The sequence below is a fragment of the Eutrigla gurnardus genome, assembly GCF_963514095.1.
Source record: "Eutrigla gurnardus genome assembly, chromosome: 18".
Classification (NCBI taxonomy): domain Eukaryota; kingdom Metazoa; phylum Chordata; class Actinopteri; order Perciformes; family Triglidae; genus Eutrigla; species Eutrigla gurnardus.
The window spans coordinates 15346624-15367832 of NC_139929.1; the positions used below are offsets into that span (position 1 = coordinate 15346624).

Here is a 21209-nt window from a genome sequence, read left to right on the forward strand (position 1 = left end):
ATACAGACATGCCTGGCATTCAGCTCTACAGTGTTCCTGTTACACGGCTTGGTAATGAAGAGCATCTGTTCATCTTGGATCTTGACAATAAAAATACGCTTTTTCTTTGTAGATCTTCCTAAAGGTCACTGCTAATGGAAATGCAACCAACAAGAAATGTATACAAGGTAAAACAGAAAAAAACGTTTCTGTCGTTCTTTTCCTCGTCCTGTTGTGTCTGAATGTGTAGTTGTACCTCTCGTAGCCCCTCATCATGTGAACTACATCCTTTGTATCTCATTCTCTAACTCTCAGACAAGAAATCATTGCGACAGATCTGTCGAGCTAGTCTCTGTGGATTCAACAGAGTGGCAGTTGCTATGGAACCACCAAGAGGTGACCTTGACTTTAAGCTTACAGCTCTGGACATGCTGCTCTTGCAGGAAAAACACATCAATATTCTGCAATTTAATGGATTTACAGTCGATTATATAAATATCATCAAGATGACACCTATTCAACCTTCCTTTGTTGAATAAAAACAATATGTGAAGGTCAACTCAGAAAAACAGAATAGTTCGTCATTTTGGGAAATGTCAACACATTTCAACTTGCAAGATGAGAAAATTGATACCACTCCCATGTCTGCACAGTATATGAAACTGCTTAGCATGGCATCCGGGTGGTGGCAGGTAAAGTGTTTTCCTCAATCTTAACATAATGACCGTATGCAGTCAAGTTACCGTTCCCAGTGAAAGAATGCTCTCGCGTTTAACTCCCTGTGAAACTGCAATGTGTCGTATCTGCACTTCTTCTTTTGTATGAGGTATAACATTGAGCAAACACAGTAAGAGGGGCCAGGTTAGAATCTGGCCTTTTGTGTGGTTTGCATGTGTCAGCGTGGGTTTTCTCTGACTTCCTCCCACAGTCCACAGACATGCGGTTTAGGCTAATTGATGTTTGTGCTAAACTAAGCTAACCAGTCGCTGCCAGTAGCTTCATATTAATGCATAGACACAAAGTGGTATCAGTCTTCCCAATCCAACTCTTGGCAAGAATGCATTTTTTTTTAACTTCATTTAATTTATTCCTGAAGTGTTTTTCCTGACAACAGTGTAATGCCGAGAGCTTCTGCTTGGGTATTCTGACTCGTCAGAGTTGACCAACTGAGGTTATTCATCATACATATTTTGAAAGAGATCTTTCACTGGCACACCCGTAACATGCTTAGATGATAATTTACATCCCTGAGGCTAGTAAAGCACTGCTGGTAAATGCTTTTTGATCACTGTTCACAGAAGCCATGCTTGGCTTGCCGGCTATCCTCTTTAACCGCGTATATGCACTGCATGTGTCAGTCAGATTGTGCAACTTGACTTGAGCTCTATATTACAGAGACAGATGGGTCAATGCCCCTCAATGGCCAGGGCCCGTGTGATGTCCCAGAAGGCAGTGCAGGCAGGGGATCCCACCAAGTCAGAGGCCTGCGTCTCACCATCAAACAGTTCTTGGCTCTGTTGATCAAGAGGTTGCATCATGCGACTCGTTCCTACAAAGACTTCTTCGCCCAGGTTACCTTAATATCATTTATCAAACCTCGATTCAATGCAGTCCTGTCAGTAATCTTTATAGCATTTTATGTTTTAAGTGTTGCTATATTTGATGTTAAATTTACTGGAATCTACATTTGTAAAACAGGTTGGTTAAGGTAGATCAACACTGTTATATTAGTTTGGCTGTCTGAATTAGAGTTGAGTATCAAAGAAGTACCAGGACCTTGATCCTAATCAGTATTACATCATTTGTCTGGTTTTTAAATTTCAGTTATATTTCTATCTTTGGTAGATTGTGCTGCCAGCCAGCTTTGTTTTCCTGGCACTGACCTTCACTTTGATCGTTCCACCTTTCGGGGAGTATCCAAGTCTGACTCTCAGTCCCTGGATGTATGGGAGACAGTACACCTTCTTCAGGTGGGCAAAATGGACATGAGGTCACCGGTCTGATATAAAAAAAGTACCAATGAGTGTACAATATGTCCTAATAAATGGCTAAAATATATAAAATACCTCTAGAAACATTTTCTAATTTTGTCCATTGCAGTAATGAGCGTCCTATGGATGCTCAGTTGAGATACTTTGGTGAGGTGCTGTTGGACAAGCCTGGCTTTGGGACTCGTTGCATGGTGGATGAACCACTGGAGTGAGTCACCTTCCGTAATTTCTCCCACTCTGTTCTTGGTGCTCTTTTGTTTGACTACATCAGTCATTGTCTCCCCCCGGTAGAGATTTCCCATGTAACAACATCACCACAGAGTGGGAGATGCCCCTGGTTGACCCTGACCTGATCGACATGCTGGCCGACACAGAATGGAACTCCCTCAGACCGTCTCCAGACTGTCAGTGCAGCAGATCCCAGAAACTCACTATGCTCCCTGTGTGTCCAGCGGGAGCTGGAGGCCTGCCACCTCCACAGGTAGTGGTTGAGTCAGGAATACTGAAAAGGCCCACAAGGAGGTTCACCATTGCATTGAGTTTCCAATATGAAATAGTGCATGTTTATTTTGTGCACTAGAGGATCCAGTCCACAGGAGATGTTCTCATGGACCTAACAGGCAGGAACATCTCTGACTACCTGGTGAAGACATACCCCAGCCTCATCAGAACCAGGTATTCTGTTCACCAATTCAAAAGGAAGAACTTACTTCCAAAAAAATCACAAGTGAATGGAAATTGAGATGAAGTTACTTCATCTAATAGCATCGATTTACTATAGTGTCTCCTCTAGATTGATTTAAACTTTTAGAAAGTTGTAATATATTATAGTAACAAAAGAAAATAAGGGAAACTATAATTATATTACATGAAAGGTTAATATGAGTATGGGTATATAATGAAACATGCACAGTATTGCTAACGTGAAAAAAACGGTCTATTTTAGTAGCAATTTATGGTATTTTAGTATTTTAAAAACATTGAATGTTAATCTCTTTCAGCTTGAAAAGCAAATACTGGGTGAATGAACAAAGGTAATTTCACATTTTTATCTTACATGCATTTTGAAGTTTATTACATGGATTGCATTGATGTGTTATGCGTAGTGGTGCAGTTCTTCCTCAAACTGGTCGTAATGGTGGGGCAGTAGCTGGAGTTACAGTAAAGCACTGCAGATGTCAGCTGGCTTTTCTCTGTGGTGCCCAGGTATGGAGGTATATCCGTGGGAGGACAGCTTCCTGTTTTAGAGCTGCAGCCAAAGACCATCAAGGATGTAGCAGCACAGCTTGGACAACTACTCAATGTTACTGGGGTATGGCTTTTTAATCACTATGCGTTAGCTAATGTTTTGTGCACTTATCCATGCTTCTGTGTGTTCATCACTTTTGTAAATGGGCCTCAAATTTTCGGTTGCAGGGCAAATACTCCAAACAAACCCTGAAGGACATAGGGACGTTCCTCAGATACATGGAGACTCAAAACAGTGTCAAGGTCAGTCCAATAAAGGGCCTTACCATCAGGATGAAACACATCACTGCGACCCATTTCTCTCATTGTAGAACACAACGCAATTTTTCATTATTTGACAACACCTCTATGTTATTTACATTATCATTAGCAATCCTCAAAGTACACTGTCTTTCGCCAGGTGTGGTACAACAACAAGGGCTGGCATGCCATGGTTTCTTTCATGAATGTAGCCAACAATGCTATCCTTCGTACAAACCTGCCCAAAGGAGCTAACCTGGACGAATATGGAATCACTGCCATCAACCACCCTCTGAACCTCACCAAAGCACAGCTCTCTGAGATCACTGTGTGAGTGACCAATGGCTGGACATGTAGCCAATTACATTTCAGTAGTGTTACCAGTGTTACTTGTACAACAACATTTTCTAGTGATCCAGTTTTTTGTCTCTGATAATCTCCCTCCTTGTCCTTTTCCCAGCCTGTCGACCTCAGTGGATGCAATGGTAGCAATATGTGTCATCTTCGCCATGTCCTTCGTTCCAGCCAGCTTTGTCCTCTATTTAATCCAGGAGAGGGTCACCCAGGCAAAACACCTGCAGTTTGTCAGTGGTGTCAGTCCGTTGGTTTACTGGATGGCCAACTTTCTCTGGGACATGGTACAGTGACCCTATTACCTTATGAGAACTGCACCAAATGCTTGGAAAATGTCAATAATAGTCAAGGGCATGAAATAATGTTTGTCAGAACAGCCAACCACAACACATCGATAGGCTTTCTGCTCTCTGCTCACAACATTGCTTGATAGGCACTAATATCTTTGGTAGACATTTTTCTAATTGTTGTTTCTCCAGTTGAATTACTCAATCAGTGCAGCGATGGTCGTGGAAATATTCATCTTTTTTGATAAGAAGTGCTACACCTCACCAACCAACCTCCAACCACTTATCTCCCTGCTTATGCTTTATGGGTACGTTTTTTTTTTTTTAAACAACTCTAACATATCCTAGCCTTAGTTGACAGTGCCATTAACTTATATTTAGTACCAGTGTTCAATCTTTTCACGTGCATACTCATCTGTATACTTATGTATACAACAATATTTGCATCCTGTGTTTTTACTGTAATATCCAGAGCTGGTTAACAAATACCAACTGGTGGCTGGCATTTGATTATTTTTTCTCTCTCTTTCTAGCTGGTCTGTGACACCCATGATGTACCCCATGTCCTTTATATTCAGCATCCCCAGCACAGCCTATGTCTCTTTGTCATGTATCAACCTCTTCATTGGCATCAACAGCAGTGCCATCACCTTCATCCTGGACCTTTTTGAGTCCACCACAGTAAGACCACAGGGCTTGTTTTTGTATACCCCACCTTCCATGCGTCCTCCATATCACCATGTCATCCTAATTTGGATTTCTTTCCAGGCACTGTACAAGATCAACCAGCTGTTAAAGGCCGTGCTGCTCATCTTCCCCCATTACTGCCTGGGCCGAGGTCTCATAGACATGGCAATGAATCAGGCTTTGACGGATATCTACGCTCGCTTTGGTAAGTACACATGCTCATAAAACTCACAGAGCCTCCAACTGTCAGCCACATTCTCAACACTGATGAATGTTGGGTCACTGGCTGCATCAGAAATGTGATGTGCCCCCCCCCCAATAATGTCTCATATTATTGAACTTCCAGTAAATGTCAAGGGAATCACCCAACATTTTAAAAAGTGTGACAAAAAGTGTTTTTTGTGTGTTTCCTCAGGTGAAGATTACAGTCCAGACCCCTATAACTGGGACTTTATTGGGAAGAATCTATACTGCATGGCTATTGAGGGATTCCTCTATTTCATCCTTAACATTCTGTTCCAATATCGCTTCTTCATGGACCACTGGTAATTTGCACTAGAGCTTTAATTGAGAAACCACATTTGCCATTTACAATAACATGTCCAGATAATAAACTCTAATTAAAGTTTTTGACAGAAAAGTAAATTCTTTCATTGACAGGATATCAGATTGCCCAAAGCCTGATATTTTGGAAGAAGATGTAGATGTGGCAGAGGAAAGACAGCGACTTTATAAGAGTGAAAAAACAAATGACATTTTATGCATACAAGACCTGTCCAAGGTGAGACAATTTCCTTTGGGCAAAATGCTAAAATTGATCTAAATAAACAGATTTCAAACTAAAATATACTTTCTTTCTCATCCTCATTTTGTGTGCATCTTGCCATGCCAGACTTATCCAAGAACAATCATCCCTGCAGTGGATCGAATCTGTGTTGGAGTATCACCTGGAGAGGTTTGTGTGGTTAAACCGATGCAATTTACTTCACAGAGGAACCATTCTGGTCAACTCATTGTACATCTATCATGTTTTGTCTCCTTATCCTTGGCAGTGCTTTGGTCTACTGGGGGTGAATGGAGCAGGGAAGACCACAACATTTAAAATGTTGACTGGAGACATTGATGTGACCTCAGGGGAGGCTTCGGTAGCTGGTCACAGGTTAGTAATATTTATATATATATATTGTTTTTACAAATAGTAACCAATATGTAAAGGAAGATATACATTTTGAGGCTTGTAATCATTAATTACCCCTAAATCATCAGCATTTTATCCAACATCCTGGACGTCCACCAGATCATGGGGTACTGCCCACAGTTTGATGCCATAGATGAGCTGCTAACAGGTAGAGAACATCTGCACCTCTACGCTCGCCTCCGTGGAGTTCCAGAGTCTGAGATCAGCCGGGTGAGCTAGAGCTTTTGCCAGGAAATAAATCATTTTAAACTGGATATGACAGTTGTAAGCAGCACTGTGATATGATAAACATGATGTGTATCTTACATAGCATATACAGTACAATGTTTATATCTGACACAATGGAGGTGGTTAAAGAATCAATACGTTTTTAGTAATGCCACAATTGATCCACAATTGAAGACATTATTACATATACATGTTTGGCAGGCTTATTCCTTCCTTCACCAAATGCAGAGTTGTTTTGGACAGAGAAGAATACCAGCTATTAGTCATCTTAACCAGCTAGTCAAATATAATACTGCTCAGGTTGCAGAGTGGGCCATCCAGAAGCTGGGTCTGTCCGAGTACGCAGGCCAAAGTGCTGGGACGTACAGCGGAGGCAACAAGAGGAAACTCTCCACAGCCATCGCCATAATAGGCTGCCCCGCGCTGGTGCTGCTGGTGAGATCTTTGCTAATGACTGTGCTGGGTTGGAATTCACAGTTTAGGATGGGGAATGGTGACAGGATGCAAGATGTTTCTGTGTGTATGTTAACGTATTAGCTGTTGCTTTGTGTAATAGGATGAGCCCACTACAGGTATGGACCCTCTGTCCAGACGCTTCCTGTGGAACTCCATCATGAGCGTCATCCAGGACAGACGAGCTGTGGTCCTCACCTCACACAGGTAAACTATCAGTTGACTGTGTGTGTGTGTGTGTGTGTGTGTGTGTGTGTGTGTGTGTGTGTGTGTGTGTGCACAGATTTCTCATTTCCCCATCTGTCTTTATAGTATGGAGGAATGTGAGGCGCTGTGTACCCGCTTAGCAATTATGGTTAATGGATCCTTCAAGTGTTTGGGAACCATTCAGCATCTCAAATACAAGTAAGTAATATCACTTCATCTCATATTGCATCATTCTTCAAAACGTACATTCATGCAACAATGAGCATACATCGCTGTAAACGCAGGTTTGGTGATGGCTACGTGATGACCATGAAGATTAGGGCAACTAAGGCCGGTTGTGCCCCAGACCTGAACCCTGCCGAAGCCTTCATGGAGAGCACCTTCCCTGGCTGTATCCAGAGTGAGAGACACTACAACACTCTGCAGTACAAGATCTCCTCCTCCTCTCTGGCCAGGATCTTTCAAATGGTCCTGGCTAACAAAGACATGCTCAACATAGAGGACTACTCAGTGTCACAGACCACTCTTGACCAGGTAAAAAGCATAAGAAAACATGATGAATTATCAAATGGGACTGGGGTGTATATTTCTTCCTTTCACATTTATTTCACGAGGATCAGATTGTTCAGTTAAAAATAACCAAATTGGTCAAAATGTGAATTATACACGTTTAATTTTTTTAAAGCATTCTAGCAGTTTGACTCCAAAGGTGGTAGTGTTGGTTGGTTGGTCCACCACTTTGATCCAGACTGGTTTAAGTGTTTGTTTGTGCTTTAGAACGTAACTGCCGTGAAACAAACAGAAGATAATGCTTTATCCTTCTGATTTAGGGGTTTGCATTAACAACTGAAGTCAGTGGCAACATGCATTTTTTGGCACTTCCATGTTGGCTTAATTTTTCAGTACCGGAGGTTGCAACTTGTGAATTATAATCACTTAGGTGATCCCATCACTTCTCATCTGGCGCCATCATCAGGTCGAATTTTGAAATGTTCCTTTAGTTATGTTCGCAACAAAAACTAAAGCCTCAGCTTGTGATTATTGCTAATTAGCAAATGTTAGAATACTCACACGCTAAACCAAGATTGTGAACCAGGTAAACGTAAGACCTGCAAAATAGTAATTTAATTGTATTTCGGTGTGGGCCACCATGCTGACATTAGCATTTAGCTGAAACAAAGCTGTGCCTAAATACAACCTCACAGAGCCGCTAAATCATTTATATCTTTGCTTTTTGATTTGTCATTGTATTTGATGGATTACATTTTTTCAGAAGACTGATTCCTGATTATATGTCATCTGGTATCACCCTTTTTTGGGAAATCATGGTAGTCGGTTCAGAGGACGACTATGATATAATATGTCATCGACAAATGTCACAGTTCACATTACATGTGAGGTAGGTTGACACAGTTGGCCTACAGTGAGCTGATCTGTGCCTTTTTTGGTGACACAATTTTTGTAACATATAGACAAAATGTCATTAAAAAGTCAGAGTATGTCAATAAAATGTCACAAAAAGCTCATGGTATGTCTTTAAAAAATCATAGTATAAGTTGATCCTAATGTTTCTATATATTTCCTTGTAGGTTTTTGTGAATTTTGCCAAGCAACAGTCACGAGAGGATGACGCCATTGTCTTGCACCCAAAAGCTGCCGGGGCACAGCGATATATTGAAGCCACACCACTCAAGTCTTTACAGAAGTGATAACCTCAATGAGTTCAGCTGGAAGACTTTCTTTGGTTTTGATTTGAGGAACCACCATGTCTAAAGAATGCACCTGATGTGTGCTTCCAAAGACTGAAAGTTATTCGACTGTCAAATGAGACGGTCTAGAAGATTCTCCACAGTCATCATGACATCCTGCCCCTATGGAGACAATCGACTGGTGCATGATCAGTTTTGGAATGCTTAAAACTGCGTCCATATTTGATCAAAAGAAGTATTTCTCATTAGCATTTGGAGGAGCCTTTGGAATGGAACGGTCCTTGTTGCTCCATTGTGTGGTGTTAGCTTTTGAAATGCAGTCTGTGAATGAGGTAGCCCTGTGGTACATGACATATGTCATGTTTGGCTGATGGTTCAACATGTGGCAATACTTTGCTTTTCCAGTAAACAGGGTTAGTGGGCTTTGAATTTGGAAAGTGTGGAGCATTTATGTGCCTATGTTCCACATTCTGCTCACCTTGTAGGCCTTGCAAGCTAAATGAAACAGAGCTTGAGATTGATGACACGATTCATGACACGTCAAAGAAACGAGTGGTAATGGGAATTTGAAGAAAGCATGGATGCTGTTTATTTTTTTGCTTCTTTGCCTTTTTAGATATTTGAAGCTGGTAGAAGTAAAGCAATAGCACTTTAATGAGGCAGCTTCATTGATGCATCACAATTCGTACCAAGAAGTTCTGCTAGTGCAATACATGATTTGTACAAAAATTCTTGCTGCTATGGAATTAATTTTGATATTGTGATATTTTATGCCACCAATGTCTTGTTGAATCTTTGCGCTTCATCATTATGTTCAAATAAAGTTAAATTTTCCTTGAGACGTGGGACTTTTTTTTCATAAACACCCTTTTTAATTTGTTTTTCACTAGAATCGCTCCAGATAACTCTCATTCACATCCATACAAAACAGTTTTTGATAGTTTAATAAAACCTGAGATTAGACAGTAAGGGCTGGAGAACAACAATTATCACTGACTACCTGCTAAGCCCTCTACACATAATGCCAGAAGTTCCACTTCTACAATATAGTTTCTATTTCTCTGAAAGAAAAAAAACAACAATCTGAAATATACGATAAGGGAAGGTTAATATTGGCATAATTAAATGTATGCTTTATCAGCATTTCTCCTGAGAGCTTGAAAGTGATGTTGCACTCTCAGATGGATGCATTGACTTTCTAAATTCTATGCTTCAACAGGCACTTTGTCATGAGCTCGACTTTTTTACGTTTTATTTCTTTCACTTAAAAATTCATCATTGAAAAGACGCGGCACAACCTGTGGGGTGACAAGCCAGCTTGCAATGAGAACTACTCATTGGCTTGAATAAGGGTTGCTGAAATGTTAAGGGACCATTATAGACCTTTAGTCCAGTCATACAGTTTGTATAAATATCATGGCTGGCTGCTTCTGCTGCAAGGTTCACCTGTTTCCACTCACCTCATCACCCTCACAATAAAGCCTGGTCTTCACTCCAGCACGCTGCCAGATAGTCTGTCGGAGGCTGTCAGTCTTGTTCAGTAGTGCATTGCATGTTCATTTTATATATTTTATTGTCTTTTGACAAGTTTTTTCTCTGGCATATTACTTTTTGTGTTTACCTGTTGTTCTCTCCATGTGCTCAGATCTCCAGCCAACCAGTTTGCTGCTTCCACTGCCTGCTCCTGAACTAAAAAAAAAATATTTTGTACATACTTAGGCGTACCTGCTTTATACTCTGCTTTGGGGTCCAAATAAAACCATCAGCCTTAACAGTTAGCACAGCATAGAGAATATGGCAGCAGTAAAGATGTATCTAATCTCATTACTTCCTTCTTATCACAATGCCAAAGCTAACTCTGAGGAAGAAACAAAACTCTGTGTAGAAATTGAACAGACTATAAGAAAAAAATCTCCAACATTAAAATTCTCCTGTATATTGCCATTATATTATTGCGGCCCCATTTTGACTCCTTTCATTCAGATATATTAAACAACTTGCATACTGCTGGCCTTGGCAGCAGCAAATGTCTTTTGTTTATGCAAAGAAAAAAAATGCTTGTGGGGTGTGAATATACACGTGGTATATACCACAATAGTTCATGTTTTGATGTCTGTCAGAGAATCAGGGGGATAATGGCCATCCGGAGGCTGGGATAGTCCCTGAACTCCCTGCTGTAGACTCGGTGCTTCCCTTTGGCCCAGATGGTCATCTGAATGAACCCCAGTAATGTGCACAACGCCACTGGGATGGAAAACATAGACATATTAGAACAAACACGTTTGGTTGCAGTAAGTCTATGTCAACCATGCTCTACATACCTGGCAGACACTGGGTCATAATGGAAAAGCTCACCCAGGCTCCAACCTAATGTCAAAGGCAGAGACGTAAATACATAATGTGATATTTTCAGCCGTGATGAATTTCTGTAAATGCCTTCTATTACCTCATATGTGTAATTTGGACAGGATACAAAGAAGAATAGCCATGTGAAGGGGTTCTTCGTTGGCACAGGGAACCGTCTGCCCCTGGATCCTGTGAAATGGTTTTGGAACAACCACCATATTGTTAACATAGAATACTAAGCAAATGATCAAATGACAACAAATGAATGCTTTTAGATGGCTGTCTCACACAAAATCAAAATTGATTAATTGGACAGAATAAAGAAGAATAATGGAAATAAACAGAAGAAAGCTCAACAACTCACCCTCTCCTTTGAGATTATTAAGAGTCAAGTGGATGGAGAAGTTTCCCAGTTCACACATCTGGAGCAGAAATAAGCATTTCACACCTTACAGACATGCATGTACACTGGATTAATGTTGGCGCTGAGTAAACACCAGGATACGTACCACAAATATGACTAATGCATAGTTGACTTGGAGTTCTCCATATGCTGTGAAGAGAGAGAGAGAGAGGCTGGTGATGATAAGTTGACAGGTGTGTGTGTGTGTGTGTGTGTGTGTGTGTGTGTGTGTGTGTGTGTGTGTGTGTGTGTGTGTGTGTGTGTGTGTGTGTGTGTGTGTGTGTGTGTGTGTGTGTTTGTGTGTGTGACTTACATGGAGGCGTATAAAGAGGGTGGTTGATATAGTAAGCCAACCAAGCTGAGGAACCCCAATAGTAGGAACAATTCTAAGAGGAAACAAACAATACAGATGCATGAATATCAAGATAAAGTCCTCTGAGATCGTTGCAAGCAGCATTCTGTATCAGAGGCAGCCCTTAGGCTAAAATCACTACCACAACAGCTGGTATGGGACGGGGGAAAAGAGGCCACACATTGTGTAAGCGGTGAGCATATTTTCAGACGCTCTTCTTTTCAAGGTTAGTCATCCTCACCCTGACTATTGTCCTGAGAGGCATGGTCCCATGGGAGAAACGATGCACAAAGATAGTCTCTATCAACCTCTTCACATAGTGGAAGGTGTGACAGGCACAGGCTAGTCTGAGAGACAGAGACGTGAGGATGAGGTCAGAAGTACAAGTAGGTACAGGTATGAGGCGCTAACATTCTTGTTGTTGTATCGTCTTATAGCTTTGTCACCCTTTTTTTGCAGCACATTGTCAAATTTGAGATGAGAAAAGATTATATTTAAATGATCCCCGAGTTACAAATTAGGTCACTGCAGCAACAACACTTTTGGATTCAGTACAGAATGTGCAAACCACTGTAAATAATAGAATACAATAGAATAATGTTAACATACAGAACTAGATACTACAGTATCATGAAGAAATGTTTAAATGACTGAGGAGTTTAACACGTGTAACATTTGTGAAAACAAACAAAAAAGAATGACAATAGTTAAAACGTCTTTTTGTAAGGTTTGAAAATTTGCTTGAGGTGCAAAAGGAGTGTGGATCGATACGTGCATCGACATGAATAAAAGAGACAAACCATCCTGTAATAGTAGCAACAAATATAGATTTCTTTCCAACAACATTATTTCATGGCCAGGTGGTACACTGACATGAGATAATAGTTTGTTTTCAGATTTGTATTTCATTTTACAGACGCTGCCCTTTACTCCAGGATAGATGTAATTCAACATATAGAGAAGCATTAGATGAGAAGAGTGATAGCACACTCATGTCTTTTTTGGCTCTGTCAAAAAACAAAATGTCAAGCACCTCTAAAGCTCACTAATTAACATGTTTTATCATTTATTTTATCTATACAAAAAGTGTTGCGGTTTGATGCTGGTTATGTGCCACATTACTTGTTGGCTAGCTAGGCTAGCTCTTTGTGCTTAGCTAAAGCTAAGCCTGCAAAAGTTAGACATGGAAGTAGGGTTATTTGTCTAGAAAACAAATCTTCCTTAATGTGCGCAGGTTGAAACTGTCTTCCACAACGTGCACCTTAGTTAGCATTTCTTTGTTCTACTTACCTGACGACAACATGAGGACTAGAGGTAAAGGCATATCTGTGTGAGTAAATGCATGGTACACGGAAATAGAAGAGGAGGTAGGTGAGAAGGGGCCCGATGCACTCTGCTAGAAACACCTGCAAGGAAAGAAAAGAAAAAGTTCCCACTTCATATTATCCCTCTTTAAAAAAAAAAACAATATAAGAAAGGTGGAATGCAAACAAACAGATCACAGTGTGTAGCATTGTTACAGAGATATATCTTGAACCAGTAGTAAAATAATTGAATAATTAGATTTATTTCCAAATCCGTTATAGTTATTTATATCCCTATATCATCTTGCAAACAGGAATTCAGCCAGATGCTCCCAAAATAAAGTACCCCAATATTATGTCAGCCGACCTTGAGTAAAGGAACTTGCAGTGCCAGACAATGATCCCTCACTACTACTAATCTTTGACTGTGCTCTTCTTACCATAGTCCAACCTAACTGTGGTCCAAGATCTCTGAAGTACATGGTGGCAGAGGTCCCAACAGGTAGATTATGTAAGATTTCCTCATCTCGGAGTGATTTGTCCTCTGAAAAAGAAGAAGGGGAAATGAAAATGAAATCATAAGTGGTTCTACTATTTTAGCTTTGACCATATTGACAGAATGTATGTATGGACGTTTAAGCAGCCGTGTGCAAAGCATTGTTGCTTAAACTGAGGTGTTTTTAATGAGTGTCTGATCAGTTTTTCAGCGCACGTCCTCTCTACCTGCAGCTCATGGTGGCACGGCCACAGATAATGTTGCTCTAATTGGATGACATTTTTAGAATATCATCAGGGGGAACTGGCCCACATAGCATTAGCAAAGTCTCTGCTCTGTGCTTTTAAGTGACAAGATTGTTGCTCAAAGCAATGCAACTTCATACCTCATGCTATGTCTTTCTTTATGTCCTTGATGTGCTGTATTTGCCTTTACTGTTTTAATTAGGGAACAGGATGAACATCAAGCAGTCTACCCTTTTCAAGTGAAAATAAAGGAAGAACAGACAATGGTTTCCACGGCGATGTGGTGGCTCGTCAAAGATGCAGGGTGCATTTTAAAGGCTTTTATTCACCTCCGGAGCGAGGGTTTTTGCAAATATTAAATATTAACATTCTTGTGTGATTTAACTGGAAAATAATCCCATTAAATTCACATCTAGGTTTTTTCAAGATGTCATGATCTCATGGAATCCATTTGAATTGTAACTGTGTCATTTTTCCAGTTATTTCAGTGGCGTTGTTGATCATGCATGTCTCCTCTAAACTATGCACTTCACATTATGGACATGGACTCCTTGGAATGCTGCACTGGTGCACCAAGCTAAACATGTCTCACATCACAAATTGCATCAGTGTCAATGACAAAATGGCAAAACAGCAGTGCCTGTAGAACATATACATTTATCAGTAACTGACGTTTAATCACAGCACAGCATTCACAGAGTCTATGCCTGGATTTTTGGTTCAGGCTACGGCTGCATAGACAATTCTGTGGTACATTTACAGCTTCACTTTGCAGGGAAACATGGCATAATGGCCCTTGAGTAAAAGGATCAACACACTAAAGACTAAAATCCTGTTAGAATGATGATGAAGCAGCTGTAATGTTTATATCTACACGAACACTAATACATGCAAATACAGTAAATAGATACTTACTAGCATCAAGCATCAGGGCCTGTCTGGATGGATACCAGTGAGGATCTGAGCAGATCACACACACACACACACACACACACACACACACACACACACACACACACACACACACACACACACACTCTGGGTTGACACAAAGCTGGCATTGCACACAGATTTTGGCCTCAAGCCCAATAGTAATTGATCACAATGGAATAACATTGAACTCTGCTGCTCTGATGGATTCTGATCTCAGGCTTGGCAAACACTGAGTGACATTCCTGACACACACTGATGACCAGGCTTCAGTAAACAAGTAAACAAGAAATTGTTTCAAACAAAACTTCCATCTGGATGGAGTGGTGTGATATGATATAGGACTGTAAGATAATAGCCAATTATCAGTTCTATCTAAAAACGGGTGAATTAAAGTTGTAGTTTACAGTCGTGTGCAATAAAAGATGCACAAAACCATCACATCATTCTAAAATTAATTCCAATCCATATCTGGGATGAGCCAAATTTACAAACCATGCATGTTTTAGACGAAAAGACATTTTTAATATTCCCTTCACTCAGGGATCAAGATAAAAAATAAAGGCCAGCAAAATAGTGAAATACAGAACGATACATTATAGAACCACAAACTGCACTCACTTGATTTGTGAAAGAGGCTCTTGATGTCTCCTATTGTTGAGTGAGGCTCCACCTGCATATGCAAAATATTAATATCAGGCTGACATGGGAATCTGAAATGATATTGGTGATATGGATATGGAATCTGGGGTTTGAATATTTCACTTAATGTAAACATAATTTAATGAGGGGTTGCAAGCTAATAGAGACTTTATATGGTCAGACTGTTGGAGTAGATCATTTTCTACCTTAAGGCAACCTGAGGTGAAACAAAAAAATGTGTGTTGTCATGGTAACATGCCAGCATACCTTATCTAAGAAACAAAGCTGCTCTTTGGTCTTGGCATCCAGGACCCTCACCTGAAGAAAACACAAGATTTTTGAAATATTTGCTTCTCAAAGCAGTATTCTTGGATCAACCATAGAAATATGAATGAAATATGATACAGCTAAGCTCATCTGACACCTGTGGCCCTCCTGCCAAGTGTGTCCGGTTTTCATGGTCAAATACCGTCATCTCAATCTGAATAATCAGGCTGGAAAAAGGGATTTGTGTTGTCCTGCTGCTCTCTTGCACGCATCTGTTTCATCTTAATTAGACCATGTCAGTGGTGATGTACAGCATACGCAAGGAGGGCGGTGGGTGGCGGCTCGCAATTTGCCCTGAAAGCACTCCATACTGTGTTGCTCAGCAGAGCTCCTCTAGCTAAATTGGTTCCCTTACTGGAGAGTGTAATAACCCACTAATGGATACCTAAAGATCTGCTGAGTGCACAGAGAGCGAGAGAGCACGCGAGAGAGAGAGAGAGAGAAATCATTTAATATTGTGCTCTGCCTTATTTTGCAATATTCAAGCCATTCATTTATTTTTGATTTGTGACAGTATAGCATCTTCACCATCATTATAACAATTACACTGACATTGATTTTGTATTCCTCTTTAAAAAACAGCAACAAATGAAACTATCCTGGAGCTCTTTCTCAAACGATCCAATGCAGTTGTATATTTCCACTCTGAATTACCTTCAATGGACTTCTGGATTTAAAATCCGATTATGTCACCTTGTCACTCTTGGATCTGAGCACAGGGCATGCTGATGCCTCAGTAAAGTGCATCCTGGCAGACAGGTTTGTTTTACTCTCCGCTAACCTTCCCAGCATGCATTCTGGGGCCCATGTTGATGTATCTGTGTGTTCCCAGAGAGCATCAAGAGTGTCATTAGGGCTGTGTGTTTTTAAACGGTGTGCACTCGGTTGTGCTGTGCCCTTGTAAATCTGATTATCAGACGCCCCTCTCCTCTCATGGGAATACAGGGCACTGCTGACAGCACAGGTCATACAGAACATGTTTATGTGCTTGTGAGGGCTTTGTGTATGTGAGGGGGATTTTAAGTGTTTTTTCAAGTACTGAAAAAATGTTGACTTCAAAGGTCATCCGGTTTGTTCTTTTCTGGATATCTTGCTTCAATAACCACTAAGAACTGAAGAAGCCTCTTAGCCATAATAGCCCCTCTTACTGTGAAAGCTGATGAATGGAATGGCTGATCTTGAACCACAGGATCATTACTTCAAACACCAAGCATGGTACTATCCAAGCTGATTAGCTGCATATGGCTGCTCAGCTCTGAAAGCAGGAGGACCGTTTAGATGAAGTTACTAAGGTGCTAAATAGAAGCTGAATAGAAGCTTGTTTAAATCGACAAATGAAGTTGCAAAGATGGGTGCTAAGCCTTCAAAATGTATTGCCTGTTGTCCACACATCTCGAAAAGTAAGCTGCTAAACTAGAGCCAAAGCAAAGGTTGAAGGAATTGTTCAACAATTTATGCTTATTCTTCTAGTTTGATGAGAAATCAATACATCAGACATGAGTGGTATTCATTTTCTCATTTAATCTTACAAAAGGCTTAGGAAAAATATACATTTCTCATAAACCATGTTAATATTTAAGCCTTTATGTAACGGTTACTGAGAGCATGGCCCACATACCAGAGCATGTTGTAAATTAGCTTGAATCCATAGGCCGGCTGTCTCATACGCTAGCTCATGGGAGCAAGGATCGCTCTAATAAATTTGGACTGACAATAATTTTATGATTTTAGCTCTTAACAGTAAGTATCCCTCTATGTCCATGCGTGTCTGATCAGATGAGTCAACATGTGGTAGTTTGGACGGTCATTTATCAACAAATTATAACTCTTGACAATGTTCAAAAACTTTGGAAAATGTTTCCAGGAACGAATGAGATGAAAAACAAAGAGGAAATTTGGACCTTATTAGTGATTTCACAGATTCTGCCTGATGTCTATCACATATGCTCAATGTGACTCTCATGCTCAAGTGAGGCCTTGTTAAGCATTTAAAGTAAAACATTAATTTCTCTATCAGAAAGTGTCAGTTAAAAGTTTCAGCTCATTCAAATGCATTCTGTGGCTTAATACTGGACGTTTAGACTTACCTCAAAAAAGGTGGTCCGGCTCATGGTGATGAATGATTATGTCCTCTGTTTACAGGATGAAAATATCTGCACAAGCAAACAAAAACACATGCACACACACACACTCATTCCTCACACACATACAGAAGTAGTTCCTCTTCTATCGAGAACAATCCCTGGACTGACCCCTTATTCTTCCCAGCCTCTTTTTCTCCCTCTCCCTCCCTCTCTCCCTCTCTCTCTCTCTCAGATAGTGCTGGGACACAGAATCACTAGAGGCACTCCAGAAACCCAGCACATGCTCACCCTCCTGCTCTTCTTTCCTGCTGCTTCCTCCTGTTTTCATCTCTCTCCCCCTTTTTCTGTTTGTATCTTTGGAGAAAAGCACTTGGCAGTCCAAGTCCAACTACGCTCAAGTAAGCAGATACTCACCTGAGATTGAGGCAGCTGAATTATGCAACAATGTTGGATGTAATTATTAATACAGAAGTTGTCACAAAACTTTCAAACTTCCTCCATAATTAAATTCAGTCTTGAAAATGCAACAAAGACATTAAATAGATGTGAATGTAAATGCTATGAATGTATTCCTGATCCATGAACTGCCTTCGTCCACAGCTGCAGTGCTTAGTTGTGTCAGCAGAAGATGAGCCCTGGGCCCCGAGGCTGGACTGAGCACCAAAATATCCCACACAAGTAGATGTGGAACCACTGGGGGTTAAACGCAGTAGATCTCAAAGTGAAATGTATACTTTGCTGAAGCATGCTCCAAGTTGAAGTTGCAGCATGTAGTTTATGAAAGAAGGTGAACTAAAATGTAAACTGCAAGAACGGACATTTTATTTTATATTAACAAGACTGAAGTAGTCTGGTGTTCATGAGAAGGTGCTCTGTAAATCTAATAAATTAACAATAACATTTAAAGTGACCATAAGAGTTTAATAATCCACCTGGGGGCCACCAAAACTCTATAAGTCATTCTCTCTATGCCGGAGTGTCAAAATGATTTCAGTTCATGGGGTATACAGCCCAGTTTAGTGTAAAGATAGAAAATTAGAGATATCTAGATCATCTTTTGACAAAAGCAGTCAACAAATCACAAAACTTCTTCTCAGTTGTCTTTGCAAGCTCTTGCATTTTCTGCCATGATGCGTCTGATTGTGATGCTGGATATGAGATTCCTTCATCACTGAAAGGTGCTGTGAACACAACAAGCACACTGGCTTCCTGTTTAACTCTGTGAAGAAATACATAGCACTCCATGTTTCTTCTTTTATGACAAAGACAATTCCCACCACAGATACGTGGTATCTGCAAATAGGAATAGCAGTGTATTTAAAAATTGGAATGAATGATTTCTCAACTATTTTCACACTTTGCAAAGTGATCCAGTTGCCAAATTGGATCCCTTTTGCGGTCCAGCCCTTGGGCCATATGTTTGACACCCCTACTTAATGGAGAATGTGTGAAACATTGTTGTGGACTATAACCTAATACAAGTTTTTAGTTTGTTTTCTTCTAAACTTTCTCTGTAAAATGTGAGAGATGGGAGAAAGTCTGCTGGGGTTTGTGTAACTCAAGGTGGATCACATATCACTATACTTTCTCATTCCCCTGATGTCCCTCTGTGTTGTTTTCATTTACTGTATCTTCATGTGCAGAGCGTTTCACCTTGAAAGCGAGCGTTCATTGATAGATTGTGTGGGTTTAGCTTCTTTAGTGAATGAAACAGTCTAAACATGATTAAGGAGTAAGTGGTTTGTATCCAGGAGCTTATTCTACTTGCTACATGATGGGATATTCAATTTATTTTTGTATTTGCAATAAAAGAAGAAGTGAAAACAATTTGCAATTGCACTTTGGATGGTAACATAACAGATAGTTCTTCAACGGGAACACAAGACATAGAGACTACAGTGTGTTTTACCTGCTAAATGCACATGTGGACAGTCTGTTCTGCACATACTATGTGTTTACAGGCTAGAAAAAGGTTGAACCTGTTTTTTGACAGAATGTTTATGCTCCGAAGGCTTGATATTTGCCTTTAGAACACTTTGCATGACTGCTTTTTGAGTGATTGAAGGCTTTTGTCTCACAGACAAAGTGCCATTTCCATGCGTCATACATCGCCTTGAGAAATGTCTTCGAGCTGCTTTTATGTTTTCATAGTAAGGTTTTCTTTTAACCTGCTTTGCCCTCTAGTCTTTCACATGTGCTTACTCAGCTGTATTTTCCTCCACCTGTGACGATGAAAATCAAGTTGAGAATGCATTCACTCTGTTGTTGTGCTGCCCCAGATGATTCGATTTGTAGAAAAAGGGAATACACAGAGCTGGACAGGACCATGAAGGTCTAAAGCAAACAAAAGCAGGAAGAGTACAGTGAAGAATGAGACAGAGAGACAAACAGCCTGAAGACATGCTAAATGTAAACATCTGTTATTCACAATGTGAGCTTATAGAGGAGGAGGATTCCTAACCCTTTGAATCATGCTTTCTTTTATATTCGTTTTAATATGCGACCACAAGGTAATCTATAAATTATAATTTTATTTGTCTTTTTCAGTCCCCCAAGACCAGCCCTAACCCTACCCCACATGTGTGTGAAAGAAATAAAGGAAAAACTTGCAGGCATTTTAAATCCCTGAGCCTTACCTAAAAATACCAAACCAGCAGGCAGCAGTACGCATTTTCAAACAGCAGAAATATATATTTCTGTCAACTCTTTTTGAAATAAATTCAGGAGCGCTAATAAATGTACCCTTTTAAAGAGCGGCCTCTTTGGAATAGCATGATAGCAGGTAATTGGTACCCCTAGAGGAGGTCAAAAGACTATTTTTGAAGCTTTGATACATGAAAATGGCTTTGAAATTTCAAAGCTTATGGAGCTATCTGGATTTAAGAATGATGTTATGCACACATTGGGCCTGATTCACAAACAGTGCATACGCCATGTTGTTCCACAAATATTTTAGAACTGACATGCATACAAACAAACGATGAAGACCGTCTTAATGTAATCACATACTTTTTAATTAACTCCTCCTCCACCTGTTTCTTTATTTATCTTCTTCTTCTTCTTCTTCTTCTTCTTCTTCTTCTTCTTCTTCTTCTTCTTATTATTATTATAACTATATCTCCACAGGGCAAACAATTGTCCTTTTCCACAACTTCACCTCTTTCTCCATGATAAACCTTCAGGCAAATGTATTTCCTTATATAGAGAAATGGGGGTATGACAGTATGCTGATTGATCAACCCAGTGGTAACAAACCTAACACATCTCATGAATCTGATGGTTATTTTGCATGTCATAAGGTATCTGGAAGATGTCATAATTTGGGGTTTTTGTTCAGTGAAGTTCCCTGCCTCTTGTTTCCTGCTGTTTTTCCTTTTTGCTGTGTTGTTTTAGGCTCGTCAGCCCTGCTCTGCTCACACCAATCAGCTCTCAGTCTTATCATGTCAGCCCACCTGTGTGGTGTTGTCTGATTAGATTCTTGTGTATTTAGTCCCCGTCT

The 21209-nt window shown here is 40.2% G+C and overlaps 2 protein-coding genes across 5 annotated transcripts in view; one reads left to right on the forward strand and one right to left on the reverse strand.

Moving 5' to 3' along the window:
* abca4a (ATP-binding cassette, sub-family A (ABC1), member 4a) overlaps positions 1-9398 on the forward strand; it is a 31531-nt gene extending 22133 nt beyond the window's left edge. The window contains exons 27-51 of one of the 3 annotated variants that reach the window (XM_084033458.1): positions 113-167; positions 295-375; positions 1375-1550; positions 1825-1949; positions 2080-2178; positions 2262-2451; positions 2551-2645; positions 2972-3004; positions 3177-3282; positions 3387-3461; positions 3619-3788; positions 3919-4096; positions 4292-4407; positions 4633-4780; positions 4868-4991; positions 5202-5331; positions 5447-5567; positions 5679-5741; positions 5839-5945; positions 6053-6194; positions 6513-6647; positions 6769-6872; positions 6978-7070; positions 7157-7406; positions 8462-9398. In XM_084033458.1, coding sequence (XP_083889584.1) covers positions 113-167; positions 295-375; positions 1375-1550; positions 1825-1949; positions 2080-2178; positions 2262-2451; positions 2551-2645; positions 2972-3004; positions 3177-3282; positions 3387-3461; positions 3619-3788; positions 3919-4096; positions 4292-4407; positions 4633-4780; positions 4868-4991; positions 5202-5331; positions 5447-5567; positions 5679-5741; positions 5839-5945; positions 6053-6194; positions 6513-6647; positions 6769-6872; positions 6978-7070; positions 7157-7406; positions 8462-8581 — 3036 coding nt within the window. In that variant the 3' untranslated portion in view covers positions 8582-9398. The remainder of the gene's footprint in view (positions 1-112; positions 168-294; positions 376-1374; positions 1551-1824; positions 1950-2079; positions 2179-2261; positions 2452-2550; positions 2646-2971; positions 3005-3176; positions 3283-3386; positions 3462-3618; positions 3789-3918; positions 4097-4291; positions 4408-4632; positions 4781-4867; positions 4992-5201; positions 5332-5446; positions 5568-5678; positions 5742-5838; positions 5946-6052; positions 6195-6512; positions 6648-6768; positions 6873-6977; positions 7071-7156; positions 7407-8461) is intronic. The other 2 variants (XM_084033459.1, XM_084033460.1) reach the window with 2 other exon arrangements.
* Positions 9399-9593: 195 nt separating this feature from the next.
* tecrl2a (trans-2,3-enoyl-CoA reductase-like 2a) lies at positions 9594-17841 on the reverse strand. Of its 2 annotated transcripts, XM_084033462.1 has the most exons (13): positions 17714-17841; positions 15567-15617; positions 15279-15330; positions 14643-14687; positions 13427-13530; positions 12973-13088; positions 11924-12029; positions 11644-11716; positions 11437-11480; positions 11292-11349; positions 11028-11116; positions 10903-10948; positions 9594-10825 (listed from the first exon to the last, which is right to left on the reverse strand). In XM_084033462.1, exons 1-13 carry the CDS (start codon positions 17735-17737, stop codon positions 10698-10700), a joined length of 936 nt encoding a protein of 311 aa, XP_083889588.1. In that variant the 5' UTR covers positions 17738-17841; the 3' UTR covers positions 9594-10697. The 2 variants fall into 2 exon arrangements, with proteins under 2 accessions (XP_083889588.1, XP_083889589.1); XM_084033463.1 differs by lacking the exons at positions 15567-15617; positions 17714-17841 and having other exon boundaries at positions 14639-14687; positions 15279-15314.
* Positions 17842-21209: the final 3368 nt, after the last annotated feature.

Bases quoted from the DNA above. Each gene is read 5' to 3' on its own strand.
- tecrl2a (XM_084033462.1), bottom strand. From the start codon at position 17,737: ATGAGCCGGACCACCTTTTTTGAG. The intron at 13,531-14,642 runs GTAAGTATCTAT...CTTCTTTTTCAG, and splicing joins GGCCCTGATGCTTGATGCTA to AGGACAAATCACTCCGAGAT. The intron at 11,350-11,436 runs GTACGTATCCTG...TTTCTGCTCCAG, and splicing joins ATGCATTAGTCATATTTGTG to ATGTGTGAACTGGGAAACTT.